Genomic DNA, 18,715 nt, shown 5'->3' on the forward strand with positions numbered 1-18,715 from the left:
TCTTGTGAAAGAGACTCATTTCTAGTAAGATTTTTCTCGTCTTAATGTTACATCATTGATCGACAGATTCGGTGAATCTGCGATAACTTTCTGTGTACTGTATCTCTGGTAAGGCTGTTGATCTGTCTGAAAAACAGAATTGGTTTTGAATTTTTATTTGGTTCTATCCATTCACCAAGATCTTCAACTTTATCAGCATGGATTTAAGACTTCCATAGGGATATAGTGAAATACGTATTGGGGCGTTGTCGTACAGGAAATTCAATTTGGGATATACAATTTACTTTTACGGTTTTAGGAAAAGCTCTTTATATTGACAAAGCAAACATAGCAGCCCTTTTGATTGAAACATGGGATGATGATGAAATCAGATCATGGTTGCTCTTATGGCACAAATACTTGAAAGGGTTAATTACCAATATTACTGATTGATTAACAATATTAAAATAATTGGTGGTGAAAGTAAGCAGAAACGGTCCGAAAAAAATTATTGCCTAAACAACGAGTTATAGCCGGAACGGCTTACCGGTACAAAAATATATTTACTTTGTATGAGGCCCTATCCCAAAATTAATTGTTTGCCATTTTTAATCAGATAATTGCAAAAAAACGTTGACTTTTTTCTTTGCGCTAATATCATTTTGCTTTTTAGTATGTTTTTAGTCTGCTTAAAAATATTTTTAGCCCCAAAGCCCATGCATCTATTGCTTAGCTTTCAAAAACGATCGTTGTGTAAAAGCGCCTATTATTACTATACGCTAACGTTTCAAGGATTTGCCATGCGCGCAATATTAAATTAATTTTTTGGACAATTTAACCTAGTTAACCATAGACAGTTGAACTAGTTTTTTGAAAGGGCCATAATAAGGCAATAGACAAATATTTAAGTCCAGTTAATGTGGGTATACTTGGCACAGGGCGACTTGTTGTTGTGTTATAGTCAGCTCGTAATTTGTCTCTTTTCAAGTTACTTTTTTATAACCTAATTTGCCACAAAGAATTAAATTTTTCGGTAAAAATAGACATTTTTGAGGTATACATTCAACACTTCCACCAGTAAAGATCTATAATAAACCCCATTTTAATTCACTCAAATGCGTATTTTGCCTAGATTTACATTTTTTACATTTTTTTCACGGAATCGACAGAGAACACCTGGTTTCTTGATGCTAAGTGTTTTATGACCTCATATTACGTCATCTCTAAAATTTCTATGGGTTCCGGTATTGTTCTATACTTGGACCCAGTTTAGGACTTTACGAAATTTGACTTGAGTTTAGGTTTTTTAATTGACTGTAACTTGTGTCAATATAACATTAGTTGTTCCAAAATCAGACTGACTGTCCTAAGAGTTAATCAGTTTTAATATTTTGCTAATCCATATCTATGGGTCAAGACGTTGAATAAAGTTCGTTCCACTCCGAATAAAATGCAAATTACCTTCGCTACTACACAAATTGCAAAAAAAGAGACCTTTATTGTAACATGTAAACCCAACGAACGTCAAATAAGGGTAGATTGAGTCATACTTCTGCAGATTGGTCGAATTTTTTTGCAAATATACAGCTGAAGGCAACCTTTTGTGAAGCAAAGGAAGTACAAAACACATTCGCACATTTGTATTAGGCATACATGAAAAAGCTACACTGCAAACTGGGAACCAGCAGGGCACATCGTTGTTGACAACCGAATATCTGTCTCGCCGAAAGCAAAACAAGAGCACGTTGCGCAAACGCAAACTGAAGAGCAGCAAGTAACGAAACAAAACTAATAATGTGAAGGAAATACAAACAATTTCTACAACTACAACGATCAAGCTTTCACGTTTTTAATTAAAAAATGGCACTGAACGCTCTCAATGAAAAATTTTGCGTTCAACTTGTAAAATGACACCCTGTATTTAGCCTACCAATCATGGTCTTGGCTGTTCACTCCTCTCCCTGTCCGTAAGTGGCACCGGTTTGGCGACTTTCCCGGTGCAGCCCAAGAAGACGCCCAGCGGTTCACGTTCTTCTACACGAACTTGGTAGTTGTTCAGTTTGTATACCTCGTTGTTTTTCACAAATAACGATAGTTCTGCAACAAATTTTCAGTGTAATGATCCCGGGATGAACAGAGTGGTCATTCAAGGGTTAGCAAGAATTTAAAGTTTATTTTGTTCTAATGGAAAATGGCTCTTCCGAACAACCTTGCACAATCAAATTAAAATAATCTCTTAAAACTTTATCGTTTGTTCAATTACTAAATTTTTCATTGAAAGACTTTTTCCACTGTCTTGCACACACAGCACATTACTGTCACTGGATACAGAAATAGTTTTAATTTTAGACATGTCACTCCCATTGCGTATTTTACAACTTTCTTGTCAAGTACTATGGTTGGTTTGACAGAGTCCTACAGATTTTCTAACGTAAGTCAAAAAATGTACGTTGAAAAATTTTAAACTTTGCAATATTACAAACTTGGCCCAAATTATTTACATTTGAAAAACTTACTTTTTTTAATTGGGTCTTCAAAAGTGGCTTCGATATCGTCGGGAATACCTGCCCAAACATTAATAGTTTTGGGATAACCATTGTCCATCCTTGTTTTTTTCTCGTTGTATCTGCATAACAATATGACACAGTTTATTGTTTAAAATATTTTGTATTATTTCCCGAAAAAAAAAACTTATAAAGGAAAGGGTGTCAACTATTAGATTCTAAACAAAAATGTCATTTAACCTTTTTAAAATAAAAACGTTTTTAAGTGTCGTCGGAATTGTTGTTTCAAAAACTAAACAAAAATCCAATACCTATAAAACTGATCACGAGAAAAGAAATAGGTTCGCCCTCTGTTCTTGTATCGACGCCAGTTGAGAGCGCCGTTGATCCGAATGTGGTCGGGCACACCGAGATCTGAGTTTTGTTTTGGGTAACCATTCAACAATGTCCGATCGTTGAACTTCCAATGTTGACTGCCTTTATCAAAGTCGAGCGCATATCGGTAAACCCCAAATAAATATTCAAGACAATTGACTTTTTACTTATCGGATTTAAACTCTTATAAGAAGTGTTTTTACCTTGGAAAAATACGATATATTGGTTTACTGGTTCCACATAGGCTGCATCGATTGGCGTTCTTAGTCCGCGCCAACGCGATGTAATTGAGTAAGGTCCTCTTTTATTCTCTTTAAAATTCGTAAACACCCAGAAGTTGTCTCCCTGTTCGGCAAGAATACTAAGTTCACAGTTTGTTTTAACCAATGTAAAAAATAGCTATGATAAATGATAGTTTCTGAATAATTTTAGGTTAAAAAATAGGATAGACTACAAGCGTTTACTTCTTGAAAGGTGCAAGGCCTATCCAGATTTTCTTATCGTAAGAGATCTACAATGGACACACTTTGCTGGAATGGATGTAATCTTATTTACTGTTAAACAATATATAAGTTATGATTTTGTAAAAATACGTGACCCTACGAAATAAACTTTAGTGAATATGGACATTATTTTATATGACTGTCACGGTCAAATATTCTCATGGCCACGAATTCACGGTAACCGTAAAAAGCTAAATTATTGGTTGAACGAGCAATTTTAAAGGGTTGAAAATTATTTGTAACAAGTATTGAAACCTTAAAAAAAACTTAGAATCACACTCCGACTCCGTAGTATAAACTAAAGTCGAGTCCCGAGTCCTACTCCAGCCAAATAAACCAACTTTGTCAAGACACGAGTCCTTCGCATCCTTGCCTGGCGTTATCTGCTAAGGTTTGGGAGAAAATGTGTTTTCTGGACAGTTCCCTGTTACTTTTAATTTATTGTGTTGCGGAAATTCACAATATAAACTTATTATACTGTATGTGTACTTTTGTATTTGCTCCTTGTACCAATGCTATAGCCACTATGTGAAATGTCGTACCTTTAGTAGATACATTTCTCCCCCAGAGAGGAACCAAGCGTCAATAGGACCTTCGTCACAAATGTCACCACCAGTACTGGGCGGGCGCGTAATCGGAGGCATTGTTGTCACTTTTTAAAACAAAATAATTAACTTAGTAAAACTCAAACAGCCATATTTTAACACAACGAAACATAAAAATTTAAAACCTCTATTTTTTCGTCGCGGTACATATGTGTTAATGGAAATATTAGCTTTTACTACACCAAATTTTTCCTTTTTTTCTATTTTTGCGTATATAGCGATTTGTTTTCGTGCAAGGTACTCCTTAAGCGTTGAGACTAGAGCGTTCGCTTGCTTGAAACCAATAACCGGAATTAAGTACCTGGTGTGGTCGGTCTTGTCGTGGCCCTCGGTGCAGTCGTGGTCTCCGAGCTGTCAGGTGGGGTTAGCACCCCTCCGCACTTCTCTAGCTCCAGCGGCGGCAACCGGGTACTTCGCGCGCCACCGTAGAGGTCCCGGGCTCCTCTTCGATCATCGTCGGGGAGACTCCAGTTGTCATCGTAGTGGTATCTGTTGCAAAACACCCGTTTGGCGTTGGCAATTTAACAAAACGAAATCTTGCCCCGAAAACGACTATTTCACGTTTAAACAAGAAAAAGTATTTCTTGACCGAAAATAACCATTGTACCGCGTCACAGAGATTATTAAAAATCAATACAAAGGGGTTGTTGAAACTAAGTTTCAACCCTTACATACATGTAACTAAATTTGTAATACAAATGGGTTTTCTACAGTATATACTGCGATTTGCGTATTACCACAGAGGGAGTCTATATGGTAGGGCTCCAATAAGGAATTTCCAGTTGAAAATTAAAAAGCCTCCGCATTTAAAAAGCCTCCCAACTATAACGTTGTGTACTCACGACGGGTACATGAGAGCTCTCGGGTCCGACGAGTGGTCGAGGCCGATCGCGTGACCGAACTCGTGAGTGGCGACTAGGAAGAGACTGTAGCCGGATCCCTCGCAGAAGCCGAACTTCTGGTCGTCGTCATAGTTGGCCGTGGTCGCGCACCACTTGAGGTAGTCGCTGCGGCCCTCCACCGTGCAGTTCATGTACGTCTTGCGGTTAAAGACGAAGGGAAAGTGGCAGCCGGCACCGTTGGCGTTGCCGCCAGTCGTTCCGTGCGCTGCAGATTGAACAATGCGTGTTTTTCGTTGTGGTATAAAGCTAAAATTTGAAAGCAGCCGTATTACCAAGTATATTTATTGACTCATGCAGAATCTTTTTCGCTTTGCATTATTAGATAACAGTCCACATTGGGCATAACTAACCTTTTAATCGGCTCAAATTTAATTTAAACTACTTCGCGGGTCAGCCTAAAAAAATATTATTAAAATATTCTTTGGTAATAAGGAAAGTTACCTTATCCTATTCAATTTAACGCGTTACATGTATTTTACCTTTTTCCTGTTCTTATTATACGATTTCAAACAGCAGAAAAAATTGCGACATACGTTAGTATGTTCTAATTAAAAAAATATATATTTGTTCGTTTTTCAAGCTTTCAATAAAACGAACTGACAGGGGGCACTTTATCATTTGTGTCTTGTTGTTCGACAGCCCCTTTCCCTTAACATGTGCATACATACGAATTACCGATCCTAGGACGCGGCAACCGACTAAATGATTTTAGTAACCTACCTCTGTCGGGGCAAAACGCCCACTTGGTGTCCGTGTCAAAATTGGACGTGGTCGCGCACCATCTGTAGCCGTCGCTTCGCCCGTCGTAAGTGCACGAGTCATATGATTTGCCTTGAAAGGTGAAGGGAAACTTGCACGGGTCGCCGTTTCCATTGCCGCCGTATGTAAACAAGGCTGTAAAGACAGCAACATGGGTTTAAAGAGTTCATGAGTCATTGCACTTTCAGTTTTTGTGGATGGACATTTATCGAGTTATGCCTCAGCGTTATGTTGAGCGTTTTATGCATCAGAATTATATTTTTTGTGAAATATAGTGAGCCACGCACAATTTTGGCGTTAAATATGGTGTGAAACTTTTGTTCAATGAATTATCAGACAATTTAGAATGGACCAGTGTATGTCACTTTGATGGGCAACATATTATAAACAAAAGTAAAATTATCATTTTTACATATGTGTGTTAGACAGTTTTCTATCATTTTGCTTTTTGTGCTGATCAACTTCGAAAATTGTAATACCGTTCGTGAGCGGCCTGCTTCACGGTTTTGCTATAAGGCATCACATGTATACCTTGGAATGTTGTGGTATTCGGTCACGCCAAATGCATAACTGGAGTTCAACGAGTTTAATTTTTTGCGCCTTTAGCGCGCACTCACTTTCTTGCGGGCAGAAACCGAACTTTCCGTCAACGTCGAAGTCGGCTGTGGTGGCGCACCAGTCCAGGCCATCGCTTCTTCCCACGCTCGTGCATGTCGAGTACTGGCGACCCTCGAAATTGAAGGGAAAGTGACATCCCGCACCGTCGCTGTTGCCGTAGTAGGTCGAGAAAACTATAAACACAAGAGATTAAGATGCCAGATGTCGTAATGACTTAAAAGTGTTGCCGTAGACCTAACGGGTCGGTAAAGAACTGCTAGCCGTAGACCGATGGTTGCCGACCACTGACTTATCTTAAGGATTTTGGGCAAAATGACAATACCTGACATTTTTTTGACAAATGACTTTGACAAATGAATCATGTCTTTTGGGTAAATGACTTTCATTAATAATTTAAATTGCCAAAATTTTCTGCAAAGACCTCAATTTGCCTTAACTTTTGGACGTGGAATTTGGCTTGCTATTTAATTCATTTTTAGTGTTTGCTAAGCGAAATATTGCGTGTAATGGATTGAATAAACTATTTTTAATCGTTTAACATTAAGCCCGTTTATATGCACGTTTAAGCCGGATTCGAATCTGTTTCGTTAATTCATTCTCTCTCGTTTCTTAATCGGTCAAAAGGAGTGGTTTTCAATCCGTTCGCCGCTTAATCTGTTCGTTTCGCGGACGGCCGAAATCGTTTAATGTAGAATGCTTTAACGCAGTAAACATCACGCCACTTTTGGGGCATTATGACGTAACACGAACGACTAGTAGTGAACAAAACAACAGGTTTAGTTAGCGCATAAGGAAAGAATATTACATACACTCGTTAGATACAAATTTGTGACAGAGGGGCTGGTCTAGAATCCACAAAGGATGCGGGTTTGGGTAGGTTTAAATAGTAATACTTGGCCCACCCTCACCCAAATATTGTACATTGCTTTAATAATTGTCTCAACGCTATGGTAGGATTTTAGGTTGACCAGCACACATAAGCCTAACTTTCCTGCACTTATATTCTGTGTGCCAGGTAAACTAAAGCACTATAAAGTCAAAAACATAATTCGCCAAACCAAACTCCATCGGCAAACCAAACACAAGTATTTCTTTTTTTTTTTCAATTTTAGGTTTATAAAAACGAACAAGCAGCAATAGATTGCTACCGCAAGGAGTAGCTTAAGCCAAAAAATCGATTGTGTGTCAGAGGTTTACTGGAATATTGCGTAATAATACATATCAGTGCAGCTTGGACACTCAAGCTGGCTTGAATTTCGCGCCATGTAATTACGACGCTGGAACGGATTACTTTTCAATCCGGATTGAACCTTAATCTAATCTGCTTGCGAAAGGTGCATATAAACAGGCTTATTGATTTGATGACATATAGGCTATAAGACTTGACATGGTGACTAATGGACATGACTTCTCATTTATTGAAAATTGCTTGACTTGGACTAAAGTATTTTTAAATCTCACAGCTTTTAATAAGCCTAGAATAGTACTTGAACCTAGTAGTCGTTATACCTAAACCGGGAATACAACCTTTTACCTAACCCCAAACCCGACGCAGGTGTACATCATTGACTTCCGTAATAATTTAAACCCTGACCCATTTTGTAATCCCTACTATTACCTCCCATAAACCCCTAACAGGGGAAAACAATCAAATGCAAAAAAACAGCGGCGCCCTAACGGCGACGAGCAAAATTGGGCGTCTAAACCTCGACAAAACGGCCGATGCCAGACCGACAGCCCCCGATCGTCCTATCAGTTACAGGTTTTATTTTGGCCATTTCGGCCCTATTAAGATGAACTTCAGACGTATTCCGGCAGATTTAGGTCTTATTCAGACGATTTAAATATTATTCTGTCGTGGATATAACCATGTGTTTGGCTTTATTACGTCGTTGATCTTAATGCAATGGTATTATAGTTATTGCGTAAAGCTAATGTAAGAGATAATGACTTCAGCGTCAAACAAATTTATAAATCTCTTACGACACCACGAACCTCTTCCCGTTCCGAGGGTCCAAAACTCGGCCTCGTCAAAGTGTGTGTCTCCGGCCAAAGGGACTGTCCCGGCTGTAAAAGCATGGGCCAGAAGGCCGTTCTCGCCGTCGAAGGGGTAACCGTCGCCGTGCTCCACTGTAACATACGTATGAGTACGTTTCTCGTTTAGTACATAAAATAGATTCTTTGGAGACCAGCGTACAACCACATTACCGAAATATAATTTAACACAGTGTAGTAATGACTTGTGTCACTGTTCCTAAATTACGTGACTTGGATTTGAAATATAGTTTAAATGTTTTCTTAACAATTTCGTAAAAATGTGTCATTTGCTTCATTTTATAGATTTGAATGATTAGCTTGCTTTTTGTATTGTTTTTAGGGTTTGCCCTAGGAGATATTGCTTGGAATAAAATAAATTTACTAATCTTATTAGCTAAATTTATTTTTTAATGCCAATGGCTTGAAATGGGTAACTAATGACTTGGAAAGGGATTCGACTTGTTTTTAATTAAAATGACTTGTTTACAACATTGTCTTATAATATTATTTTAATGATCGGAATTTAATTTACAATTAACAAAAATCATGGATGATTAATAAAATGTCATACACCCCAGCATAGTTCGTATATCTTGTTAAAGTTTTATGTTTGAGTGGGGGAAGGGGGACTTTCAATGCGAAACCTACATTACAAGATGGTAACGATTCGCGTAATGCAAATATATGCCTTTATATCATTTAATTTGCCAAAACTTTTATTTTCGAAGGTGAGATGAGACGCACGACGACAATGAGCTGGAATGATTTTTTATCAACATGGACTAGACATACATACAATAGCAACCTAATTCCGATTTTTTTTAAATACTCACGATAGCCGAAGTAAATCATCATGTCAGCAGACTCGTTCTGAGATTCGACGAAGTTCAGGTTCACCACTTCTTCCCACACCCTGAACGCTCGCTTAAACGTGTTGCGAACCAGGCACGGACTCATGTCAGGGGTATAGCCTTTTATCCTGAAAATCATTACAAATTTGAAATGAAAATGAACATCACGATATTGCTTCTTCGAAAGATTTCTAATTGTTTTTACCAATAACTATGATTTATGATCCTTAAACAACATGTGATCTGAAATTATAAACATTTCCATATTTAACTAAAGAGTGGGGATAATCCAATTGAGCTGGTCATCGTCATGTTTTAAGCCAATACTAAAGGGCTTGGAAATTCCGACTAAGAATTCCCGAATCAATCAAAACGCCCAATGATGCCAATGAGATGACGCACTAGTCAGGCGAATTTGCTTCAATGAAAGGAAACAGTGGCCTATAGACCCATTGAAACAGGCACAACACCTGCGTCAAATTTCAAATGGGTCTCAAAAGCAATGATGCAACTTTTAGCGGATGACTGCCTGGTGCGTGCGACGACAGGCAACTCAAGACGGCTGTTTTTGTTGGTTGGCTCGATTTGCAAATTACCCGGCCAAGCGTAAACGATACCACGCTAAATTGCTATTCTCGCCTTACTGCGATGACTCAGGGTCTTGTTTGCCAAGTTTGCTTTAATTTCCAGTAAACAACTATTACTGTTATTCAATAAAGTTCCACGACGTAAATTAGCTGAAAATGAGCATGCTATTAAGAAGAATAATGGAATTAAAACAAAGCGTATATATTAAACAATATTAGGTGTTTAAAATAGTGTAAGCCTGTAGCCAACTCTTTCTAAGATCTGGTCTAAAAACACTTCGACCTGATCTAATTTATCATTGACGTTTTTGCGTGCCATCCTTGCACAGGGGATACTTACTTTTTGACTGTCTTCCCTGATCAGTGCAGGTAAAGCATCCCGACATTTTTCCAGTTTCGCCATTTAACAACTCACCTTACATAGATGCGTTACTGGATAACTTGTTTTAATCTAATGTTATTCTCACTTGTATGTGACGGTGTCGCTGGTCCAGTGTTCCCTATTGCCAAAATGTCGGTAGGCTGCCGGTCCATCGGGATAACCACATCTCGGTAATATCATTTTGGCCACCGTTTCGTCATCCAGTTTTCCTATGCGACAAGAAAAGTTGGTAAAAAAAACTATCGATTAGAAGTCTATTCTGATAAACAAACCATTGCGTACTTAATTATAGGTATAGAACTATACGCATCAGTTACACTTACCCGTGTTTTAATTTCCTGCATTTGTTTTACAAGGGAAGTCCTTAATAACTTTATTACGTAAATGCAAAAACTTTAGCTCGGTTACTTTATTTTTTAGTTTGTTTTGGACCGTTTTAAGGGAATGTATATTTTCAGTCCGAAAGGTGCCTTGCACATAGGATACTTTCAAATGTTGTGATGTGTGAACCCATAAACTGTTCAAAGTGCAATTCCTGCCAAAATACTTTATATAATATTATGCCAATCCTTTTTTATGTCAAATGCGTCACGTTTCTTTTCAAATTAAAAGTATGAATTATGAAGAAAGTAAAGGCATTCTTTAGCTTCCTATTGCCTTGCATATTTGCGAACCAGTTTAAATATAGATACAGCACGTTACGACTTAATTTGACGTTATATCTGGAAACTACCACGACTCCTGTGACTATATATATATGGGCAATGGGCATCTTTCTTAACCCTTACAATAAGTAGAATAATCCAAAAAAAATATTGAATTCGAACCTGGTAAAAATGGAACTACCTGACATACCCAAAATAGGACAATGCTATATACGAATAAATAATACGATGCAAAGATTTAATTAATGAATAAGTAGACGATATAAAACAATTAAATAGTAACCTGTGGTTAAACAGTATACCCGTAAACTATGCAAGAATGCAAAAATAAAAGTGTATCAAAAACAAATTACATTTCATATTAAAAGAGCTTTACACAAAAGCGTTTAAGTTTTCAGCTAATTAAAAAATAACACGATTGAAACTCATAACACAAAACACAAACGTCGATAGTTTGTTTCAACTGTGACAAGAAATGTTTTTGAAAATTGTCGACTATCGAGAAGTTTGTTTTGTCGAGTAAACCACCGCGTACTTTACTATAGGCATAACCACTGTATACGCACCAGTTACATTTAACCCGTAGTTTTTCTGCATCTGCTTTACAAGGGAAGACTTGCTGACTATTTCGGTGGTGGTGTAGTGCGCTTTCACGAAAAATTCCTAAAAATAAAAGCAATAAATGCATTTGTTACCACATTAATTATAACAAGTAGTAAAAAGATAGACGCACCCTCTGATTGAATATTTAAGTTCGATTAAATATAGTTATTTAGAGCAAACCAATAGAAGACGGTCCCTTAATGCATATTATATCACAGACGAGTTTCGTTTTATGTATAGGGTTTATTGAAAGATGCGATTAACACGCAACATCTTGTGTGCTGCACAAATGGAAACAATAAAATAGGTGCTTTGTGCTTACCACTGCCAGCTGCTCTCGTTCAGTGTTGGACCAGGTCTTCAGGTTTTCAAGAGGTCGACTTGCAACGTTTGCGTTTGGGGGGCTGCCCCGAGCCGGCTTGATAACACTGGACGGCGGAAGGTTACCGGATGGCGGAATCGCATTCCTACCAAAGTTTGCGGCTAGTTCTGATCGGCTAGAACGCCTGTAATTAACAGGGTTAGTCGTTCCCGGTGCCCCGACAGGTGCCGATCCGAGATTTTGGGGCGGTAAGGGAGAATTTAGGTCGATATTAATAGCGATAGGCCCCGCACCGCCTGGACCTACTTTGCCGTACTTTGGTGAGGAGGCTCTATCAAAATCGTTAGGTCCCCAGTGACCAGTGACTCTACCCACGTTACGATTCCTTGGACGTTGTCTTTGACGCTGCCTGCGTCGATTTCCCTTGCGCCTGCCTGGCGGCACTCCGTTCGCTTCACACAGCAAACATATCGCTACAGCTGCAGCAAGAACTGCTTTTACTTTCATTGCTTGCTCTAGTATTTCGCTTTAGATAATAGCTTCAGGTAACAATAATAGGTAACTAAAAAGCAAATAGGTAGCATCAGCATTTGTATGTCTAAAATCAATAGATTAGATGAACACTTTGAAATTATCAGCTAGGCCTATTACAAAACTAAAATGTACAAATAAAAATAAATTTGTTTTGCACAGACAAATGCCTTCACAGCTTTCATTGCAGCTAACGCTGAAAAACATTCTGCCTGATGTCGAAAACATTTCGTTCTTTGTCCGAATTTTTTTACGCATGACAAATTGACGGTTTCGCACACTCGACAGAGCGTTACAGTGCGTTCTAACAGGTTAAAAACTAAAGTGGTGTTGCCAGCTTGCAAAGTGCTGCACTGCGCCTTTGCTGGTACTATCGGCCATCATCGTTTTAACCGAGATTTAAATTGACCAAAGCGAAGTGTCATTGGTTTTATAGCACACATTTCCGCTACTATAAGGAGAAAGGGCAGTCTTCGAAAAACACCTTTCTGCTATGAGTCAATTTCCATGACACCTGTGTGCTGATGATCGCATTCACTTTCTCATATTCGAATATAAGCATCCTTATAAGCATGCGCAGCGTACGAATAGCGACAACGAAAAGTTTTTCATTCGTCAATTCACCTATTTACGTATGAACAGATTGTAGAAGAATTTCAATTATATGTCGCATTAGAAAATTGTCAGCTGTGATTTAGTTAAACGATATGACTGGTTTTCTTGTTGTAAAACGTCGAATCGTAAAGGATATTTTCTCCTAATGTTAGAGTAAAATTGATTTGACAAATTTATTTATGTAGTAATTGTTACGCAGCTTACTCCCACGCCATGGCTTCAAGGCACGGCGAGCCTAGTTTAATCATTAAATGGCACACATACCTCTTTTGTACAGATTACGTGTTTTTTTAAGCAATAGGCATACCAATGGCTTGGTCCTGTAGGTTTGCAGTCCAAAAAAAAATATTTTAAATCCACAAATTAGTTTCAACGATGCCAAATTGAATAACAAAAATAATGTTTTAATTATATTAATAAACAAACCAGACGAGTATAAATATAAAGTTACACTATTCTATACAATTGTAAAGGACATGGATCCTCAAAACAACAGTTTCGCAACCTTTGTTGTATAAGTCTAAAAAAGTTTCATGTTTCGCGCGAACTTATTTTATATTGTAACATGTTATTGACCGTTTTAGGGAAATCTCTTCAGCCCATTGGGGCCTTACATACTCTTGGATATTGTGCCATGGGAATTTACTTTTTTAGTCTGTTATTTTCTTATTTGTTTGTGCATGAACATATTTGAGTTCGCTCAAAAACAAACGCCACGGTATGACTTACCTTGTAACGCAATCTCTGAAAATTTCCTCACTATAAATTCACGAGTGTTTTCCCCAACCTTACAATGAGTATACTAATGCAAAACAGTAATCAAATTCGAGCCTGATATTTAAGTTATGGACAAAGAATCAAAATACTTTAATTTTTTTCTATCGAGTTAAGGCAACATTTTGCGCCGTTTCAACTGCTGGGTTAGGGCGGCTTACGCTTTTAAAATGCGAATATTTGCGTAAAATATATTAATGGACAGCGCTGGGCATAAAAATTAGCTAGGCGTGAAACCAACATTGCCATTGTATCGTTATTGTGCCATTTTTGGTGGATTTTAAAGTTTAAACACGAAAAATGTTTAGTTTGAATTAGAAAAACGCCTATATTCTGTTATTGTTATAAAACAGGGTAGCCAACCACATTTGGCACGCGACTTTATAAAAAATGGCACGCAAGCACCCCTAAAATGCTTAATTTGTTATTCAGCCAATAGTCAACAAATACCTATTTGTTTATAAAGTTAATTGTCATTGTTTATTCACAATATGAAACAATCGCGGCAATCAAGACAACCAAAAAAAAACAAGCATTACTTCTAATACTATTACATTATATATTGTAGTGGGGGATAGCATTCGCATAACTATTAAGTTTGGTGTGAAGAAACAACAAGCAAAAGTCAGCTCACCGTCGGACACTTAGATGCAGTAATGCGCACTGCTAACCAGGGATTTGGAGCCGGAGCCGGAGCCCCGGAGCCGGAGCTGGAGCCGGTGCTCTACGTGAAATTTGAACGGAGCTGGAGCCAGCTGTTTAAAAAATAGCTCCGGCTCCGATGTATTTCACAAGATGCTATGCTACTATTAATGGCTGAATCCACATAATTTAACAGCTTCCCTTCACAAAATCAAAAAAGGTGGCCTTTTTTTGCGCCAACTTTTTTAACTAATCATTGTAATGTTTTTTCGTTTTTTTGTTGTGTTTTTTTGTTTGTGATTAGTTTAAAACGCAAGATATTGCAAATTGGGCGTTAATCTTTAAACCTCAGTTTTTGACATAATGGAGCCGGAGCTGGAGCCGGAGCAGTGGTATTAATAAGCTCCGGAGCTGGATCTGGAGCTAACCTAGGAAAAAAAGGTAATTTGTAAAAGGTAATTTAAATGCGCATACTAATGACAGAATAGTTAAATTTGAACTTTTTTTGTGATTTCGGTGCAGCCACCAGTCAGGTGTGGACTCTAGTGTCCATCTTTTTATGCCGTGCCCAATACGTTAAGTATATGCTTCTAAGGTAAACGGTTATCCATCTGAAACCAATTAGACGTAATTATTTATGCGCTTTGTGCGATTAACTCATCTTCACGTGCATAAATGCACACCAGCTCTTCACGTTTCTCAAAATTTACAACATCAAGTTTCGTACGATTACTTGAATTATGACGTTGCGTATTTATAGTGTTGTATTAACTTGTCATTTAAGTCAAGGTTTTTAAATGAAACGACTCTTTTAAAAAAAAAAGTCTTTTGAAAAATGACTTTACTTGGACCCATGTCATTTTGTCTCAAAGTTTTGCACATTAAACAATTTGATTGCTGCCTGTATAGGATATTGTGTTTGTATTATTTTTTTATTTGAATTGTTACTCATAATAGGACGAGTTTATCAATTACAATAGCTTAACAGATTACTTTTATGTAGCCTACTGCAATGGCACGAATAGGAATTGACTTGACTTGGACTGTGACTTGGTATTTTTTCAAATGAGTTGACTGGGACTTAATTCATTTCAAAATGACTTGTTTACATTACAACACTACGTGTTGAAGTAGCTTGTGACGTCATATGTGAGTATTTTTATGCCCCCCCAAACTAAAATCCTTGGTAACCTTGGTCCGCTAAATAATACTTCTTTTGAAGGCCCGCGACAAAATATAGTTGGGCCATGTGCACTGATTGCGATACCCGGAGATGTGTAATTTGTCATCTCGCTTTAACCGCGCTTCGCTAAGTATAGCTTAACATGCTTAAGGTTGAAACAAAAAACATATTATAAATCAGTCGGTAGTAACGGGAGAAGTGAAAAGGGCGTCTAGCGGGGTGGCCTAATTTGGGTTTCAGCAAGACACTACCGGTATACTAAAATAAATTATCTCAGACAAAGAAACAAAAATCACCTAGTCTAGTTAGCCGAGTGCAACGTGCTTTGACATAGTAATTCTTATTTAACCCAGGCAACGCCAGGTGTTTCGTCTAGACTCTAGAACCTACTAACTCAAATCGCATGCCCAAACAAATTCATAAGTGATAATCGCTGTTCAAATGGTCATTTTAACTATAGCCCCTAACCCCAACCCTAAGTACATCACTAACTCCCTTAATAATTTCAACCCCAACCCATTTTCTAACCCCACCCATTAACCACCATTAACCTCAAACAGTCCAACAAATCTGTTGGCAAAACAGCGGCGCCCTAACGGTGCCATTCAAATTAGGGGGCCCAAACGTTGACACCAAAACAACCAATGCCAGACCAGTAGCTTTTTTTTAGAACTTATTCCGACAGGTTTATGTCGTATTCAGACGATTAAGTTCTTATTCTGTCGCGGTATTATGTGGTTGGTTTTAATACTATGGTTTTATAGATTTTTCTGCTTTAGGTCTTATTGTTTCCGTTTACATTTATGTTGCTGCGTGTTGTTGTTGTGTTCCTTGAGTAACAGACAACACTTTATTCGGCACGGATCTTCATAATAATCATAATGTTAATGATTCACAATACTAATGATAAAGAGTCTTATAACGCAAGCTTATAAAGGCGTTAGAAGAGATCTGTATAAAGGAAGGCAAGACGTACATACGCAATAAAATGGTTATTTGTTATATTATAATACGTAGGCGTCACGTGATAATTGGGCGGTTTCAGCTAAGCTTTTTCTCTCGACTCTCTTATACACGGAAATAACATTTTTGTCCCAATATGGCTAAAACAAGTCCTTCGATCGACAAAGCCACGTAACTGGCCAAACGCATATTCGATTCTAAAAATACCGATTTGTTGACAATATTGCGAATTTCAAAACATGCGTTAACTTTAAACGGATGTTCGTATGAGCCGGCGAGGCCTGACTGAGTGAAAAATGGTGTCTTTGCAAAATCTTGCTAGATCGGCATTTGATGTTTTTTACAGAAAAATTTCCATGACAAAATATTAAAACGAAAAAATCTCTGTGATAAATAACAATTAACGAAGTGGCTGCTATAAATACTCCCATGCTAGACTTTGGACCAGCTTGCATATTTAAAGCTGGTTATTTGTTTTTGTGAAATGTGTGTGGACACGTGGACGCGAAAATTGTTCGATCACATAACGCATTTGCGCAATTGTTTTTAGTCAGATTCCTGATTCCTCGGGAAAGTTTTCTCTTTGGTGCCTGAACTGGCGACCGAGGACTTTGATGTCAGCGTTCGCTGAGTTGCTCGAAATTGTTGTGTGCTTGACACACCATTGTATTGCTGTGGATTGAGCTTTTCAGGCAATCTGTGCGGCAGCAGGGGAAACTCCCTGTTTGGTGCGTGGTAATTCTGACGTCACCGGAAAGCCGTTCATTGTGCGCTGCGTTGTGCTGTGACCTTTCGCCGTCCAACGTGAATTGTGTTCTGAAAAAGTCGAAATATTTTTCGGCAGATGTGTGTTCGAATGTCTGGAGCATTTTTATTGCAACACTTCAAACTTAGGTTATTAACATTTTGGTTATAGTTTCATATATTTATATTTATAAATATAGGCGCTTTAGATTATTTTTAAAGTTTTAGACAATTAATTACTGCAATTTGTAATTACTCACGTTACATCTTTTGCGATTCAATACAAAATTAAATTCTATTGATTTTTAACATTGAGCAACATTTCCTTAAAAATTTGCATTTTATTTTAGTTTGCACAATTCGTTCAATGTAAGTTTTAAAATAACGACGCATCACAAGAAAATACGCTTTGAAATTGCTGCTTTTTCACTATTAATTTTAACAAAGGCAGGTATTGGGCTTATCCCTAATTCGTGTTCATAGACTTACACGATTTTGAAGCATATGTTTCGCGTGTGGAAAAATCATTATGCTTTTCTTCGAGGTATTTAGACTCGTGTTTGTTTTTTAACTACCTAACTAACGCGGCTGCACATGACGAGAGTTCCCTAAACTAAAAACCAAAAACGTACTAAATGTTTAAAAGAATTCGGAAAATTAACACAAAATTATTTCGTGCACAACAAAATTAAATCGTGATTCACAAGTTTAACGCGTTGATTTTAAACTATTGAGCTCCAAGCACAAAAATTAAGCTCTTTTAACATTTATCAAAATATCGTGCGATCGACGTTTAAGCTTAGACTTCATAGATATAGACTATACATAATTTGCGAATGCGATACATAATGGTTTAATAAAAAGTCGCATTAAAACAATTTACAGACCTTTCAGTCGATATTTTTACTTATTATATATATAATTTTGTTTTTTTATTTTAAATGTATAATAGATTTTTCACCTGATAAACTAGGCAGAATCGCAGTTATAGTGAAATCCATGTGCAATTGCGTTTTCCATGATTCCAAACGGTGGTGATGTCTTTATCGGCAACGCTTGTTTATATTTAGCGTTCCGTAATCCAAGCAAATGCTTTGCTGACGATATGGAGCGTCTTTCGATGTATCTTTCGACGAGATCAATTCTTCCAACCGCTAGCTTCTTGCAGGTTTCAAACATGATAGTTTTTAGGCGGTCGCTTGTAGGTGGTCCGTACAGATTAACGTACAACTTTTCTTGAGCTTCGTTCCTCACTAGGGTCGCGCCAATTTGTAGAAGTAGTTGATAATGAGTACTCATTTAATTGCCTTTTGTGCCTCGATGTATCAATATTACGACTACAATGTAGATACTGCATTCATATAGAATTGTTCATTGACTCTGCTTCTAACATACGAGCACTTCAATTGGTTCCTTGAGTAACAGACAACACTTAATTCGATACGGATCTTCATAATAAATAATCATAATGTTAATGATTCACAATACTAATGATAAAGAGTCTTATAACGCAAGCTTATAAAGGCGTTAGAAGAGATCTGTATAAAGGCAAGACGTACATACGCAATAAA

At 37.6% G+C, this 18,715-nt stretch overlaps 1 protein-coding gene across 1 annotated transcript; it reads right to left on the reverse strand.

Moving 5' to 3' along the window:
* Positions 1–1,604: 1,604 nt before the first annotated feature.
* Positions 1,605–12,533, reverse strand: LOC146160864 (72 kDa type IV collagenase-like). The gene is made up of 14 exons (XM_083384026.1): positions 11,693–12,533; positions 11,334–11,430; positions 10,188–10,311; positions 9,116–9,261; positions 8,241–8,375; positions 6,245–6,418; positions 5,589–5,762; positions 4,809–5,073; positions 4,268–4,455; positions 3,904–4,013; positions 3,062–3,203; positions 2,795–2,960; positions 2,496–2,605; positions 1,605–2,076 (listed from the first exon to the last, which is right to left on the reverse strand). The coding sequence occupies exons 1-14, from the start codon at positions 12,197–12,199 to the stop codon at positions 1,913–1,915; spliced, it is 2,502 nt and encodes an 833-aa protein (XP_083240152.1). The 5' UTR covers positions 12,200–12,533; the 3' UTR covers positions 1,605–1,912.
* Between the last annotated feature and the right edge of the window lie 6,182 nt (positions 12,534–18,715).

Source organism: Ascidiella aspersa, chromosome 3 (genome assembly GCF_963924565.1).
Source record: "Ascidiella aspersa chromosome 3, kaAscAspe10.2, whole genome shotgun sequence".
Classification (NCBI taxonomy): domain Eukaryota; kingdom Metazoa; phylum Chordata; class Ascidiacea; order Phlebobranchia; family Ascidiidae; genus Ascidiella; species Ascidiella aspersa.

Coding starts and splice junctions, on each gene's coding strand:
- LOC146160864 (XM_083384026.1), bottom strand. CDS start 12,199: ATGAAAGTAAAAGCAGTTCTTGCTGCAGCTGTAGCGATATGTTTGCTG. Junction 11,431..11,692: donor AACGAGAGCAGCTGGCAGTG/GTAAGCACAAAG, acceptor TTTTATTTTTAG/GAATTTTTCGTGAAAGCGCA. Junction 6,419..8,240: donor GACCCTCGGAACGGGAAGAG/GTTCGTGGTGTC, acceptor TTGTGTTTATAG/TTTTCTCGACCTACTACGGC.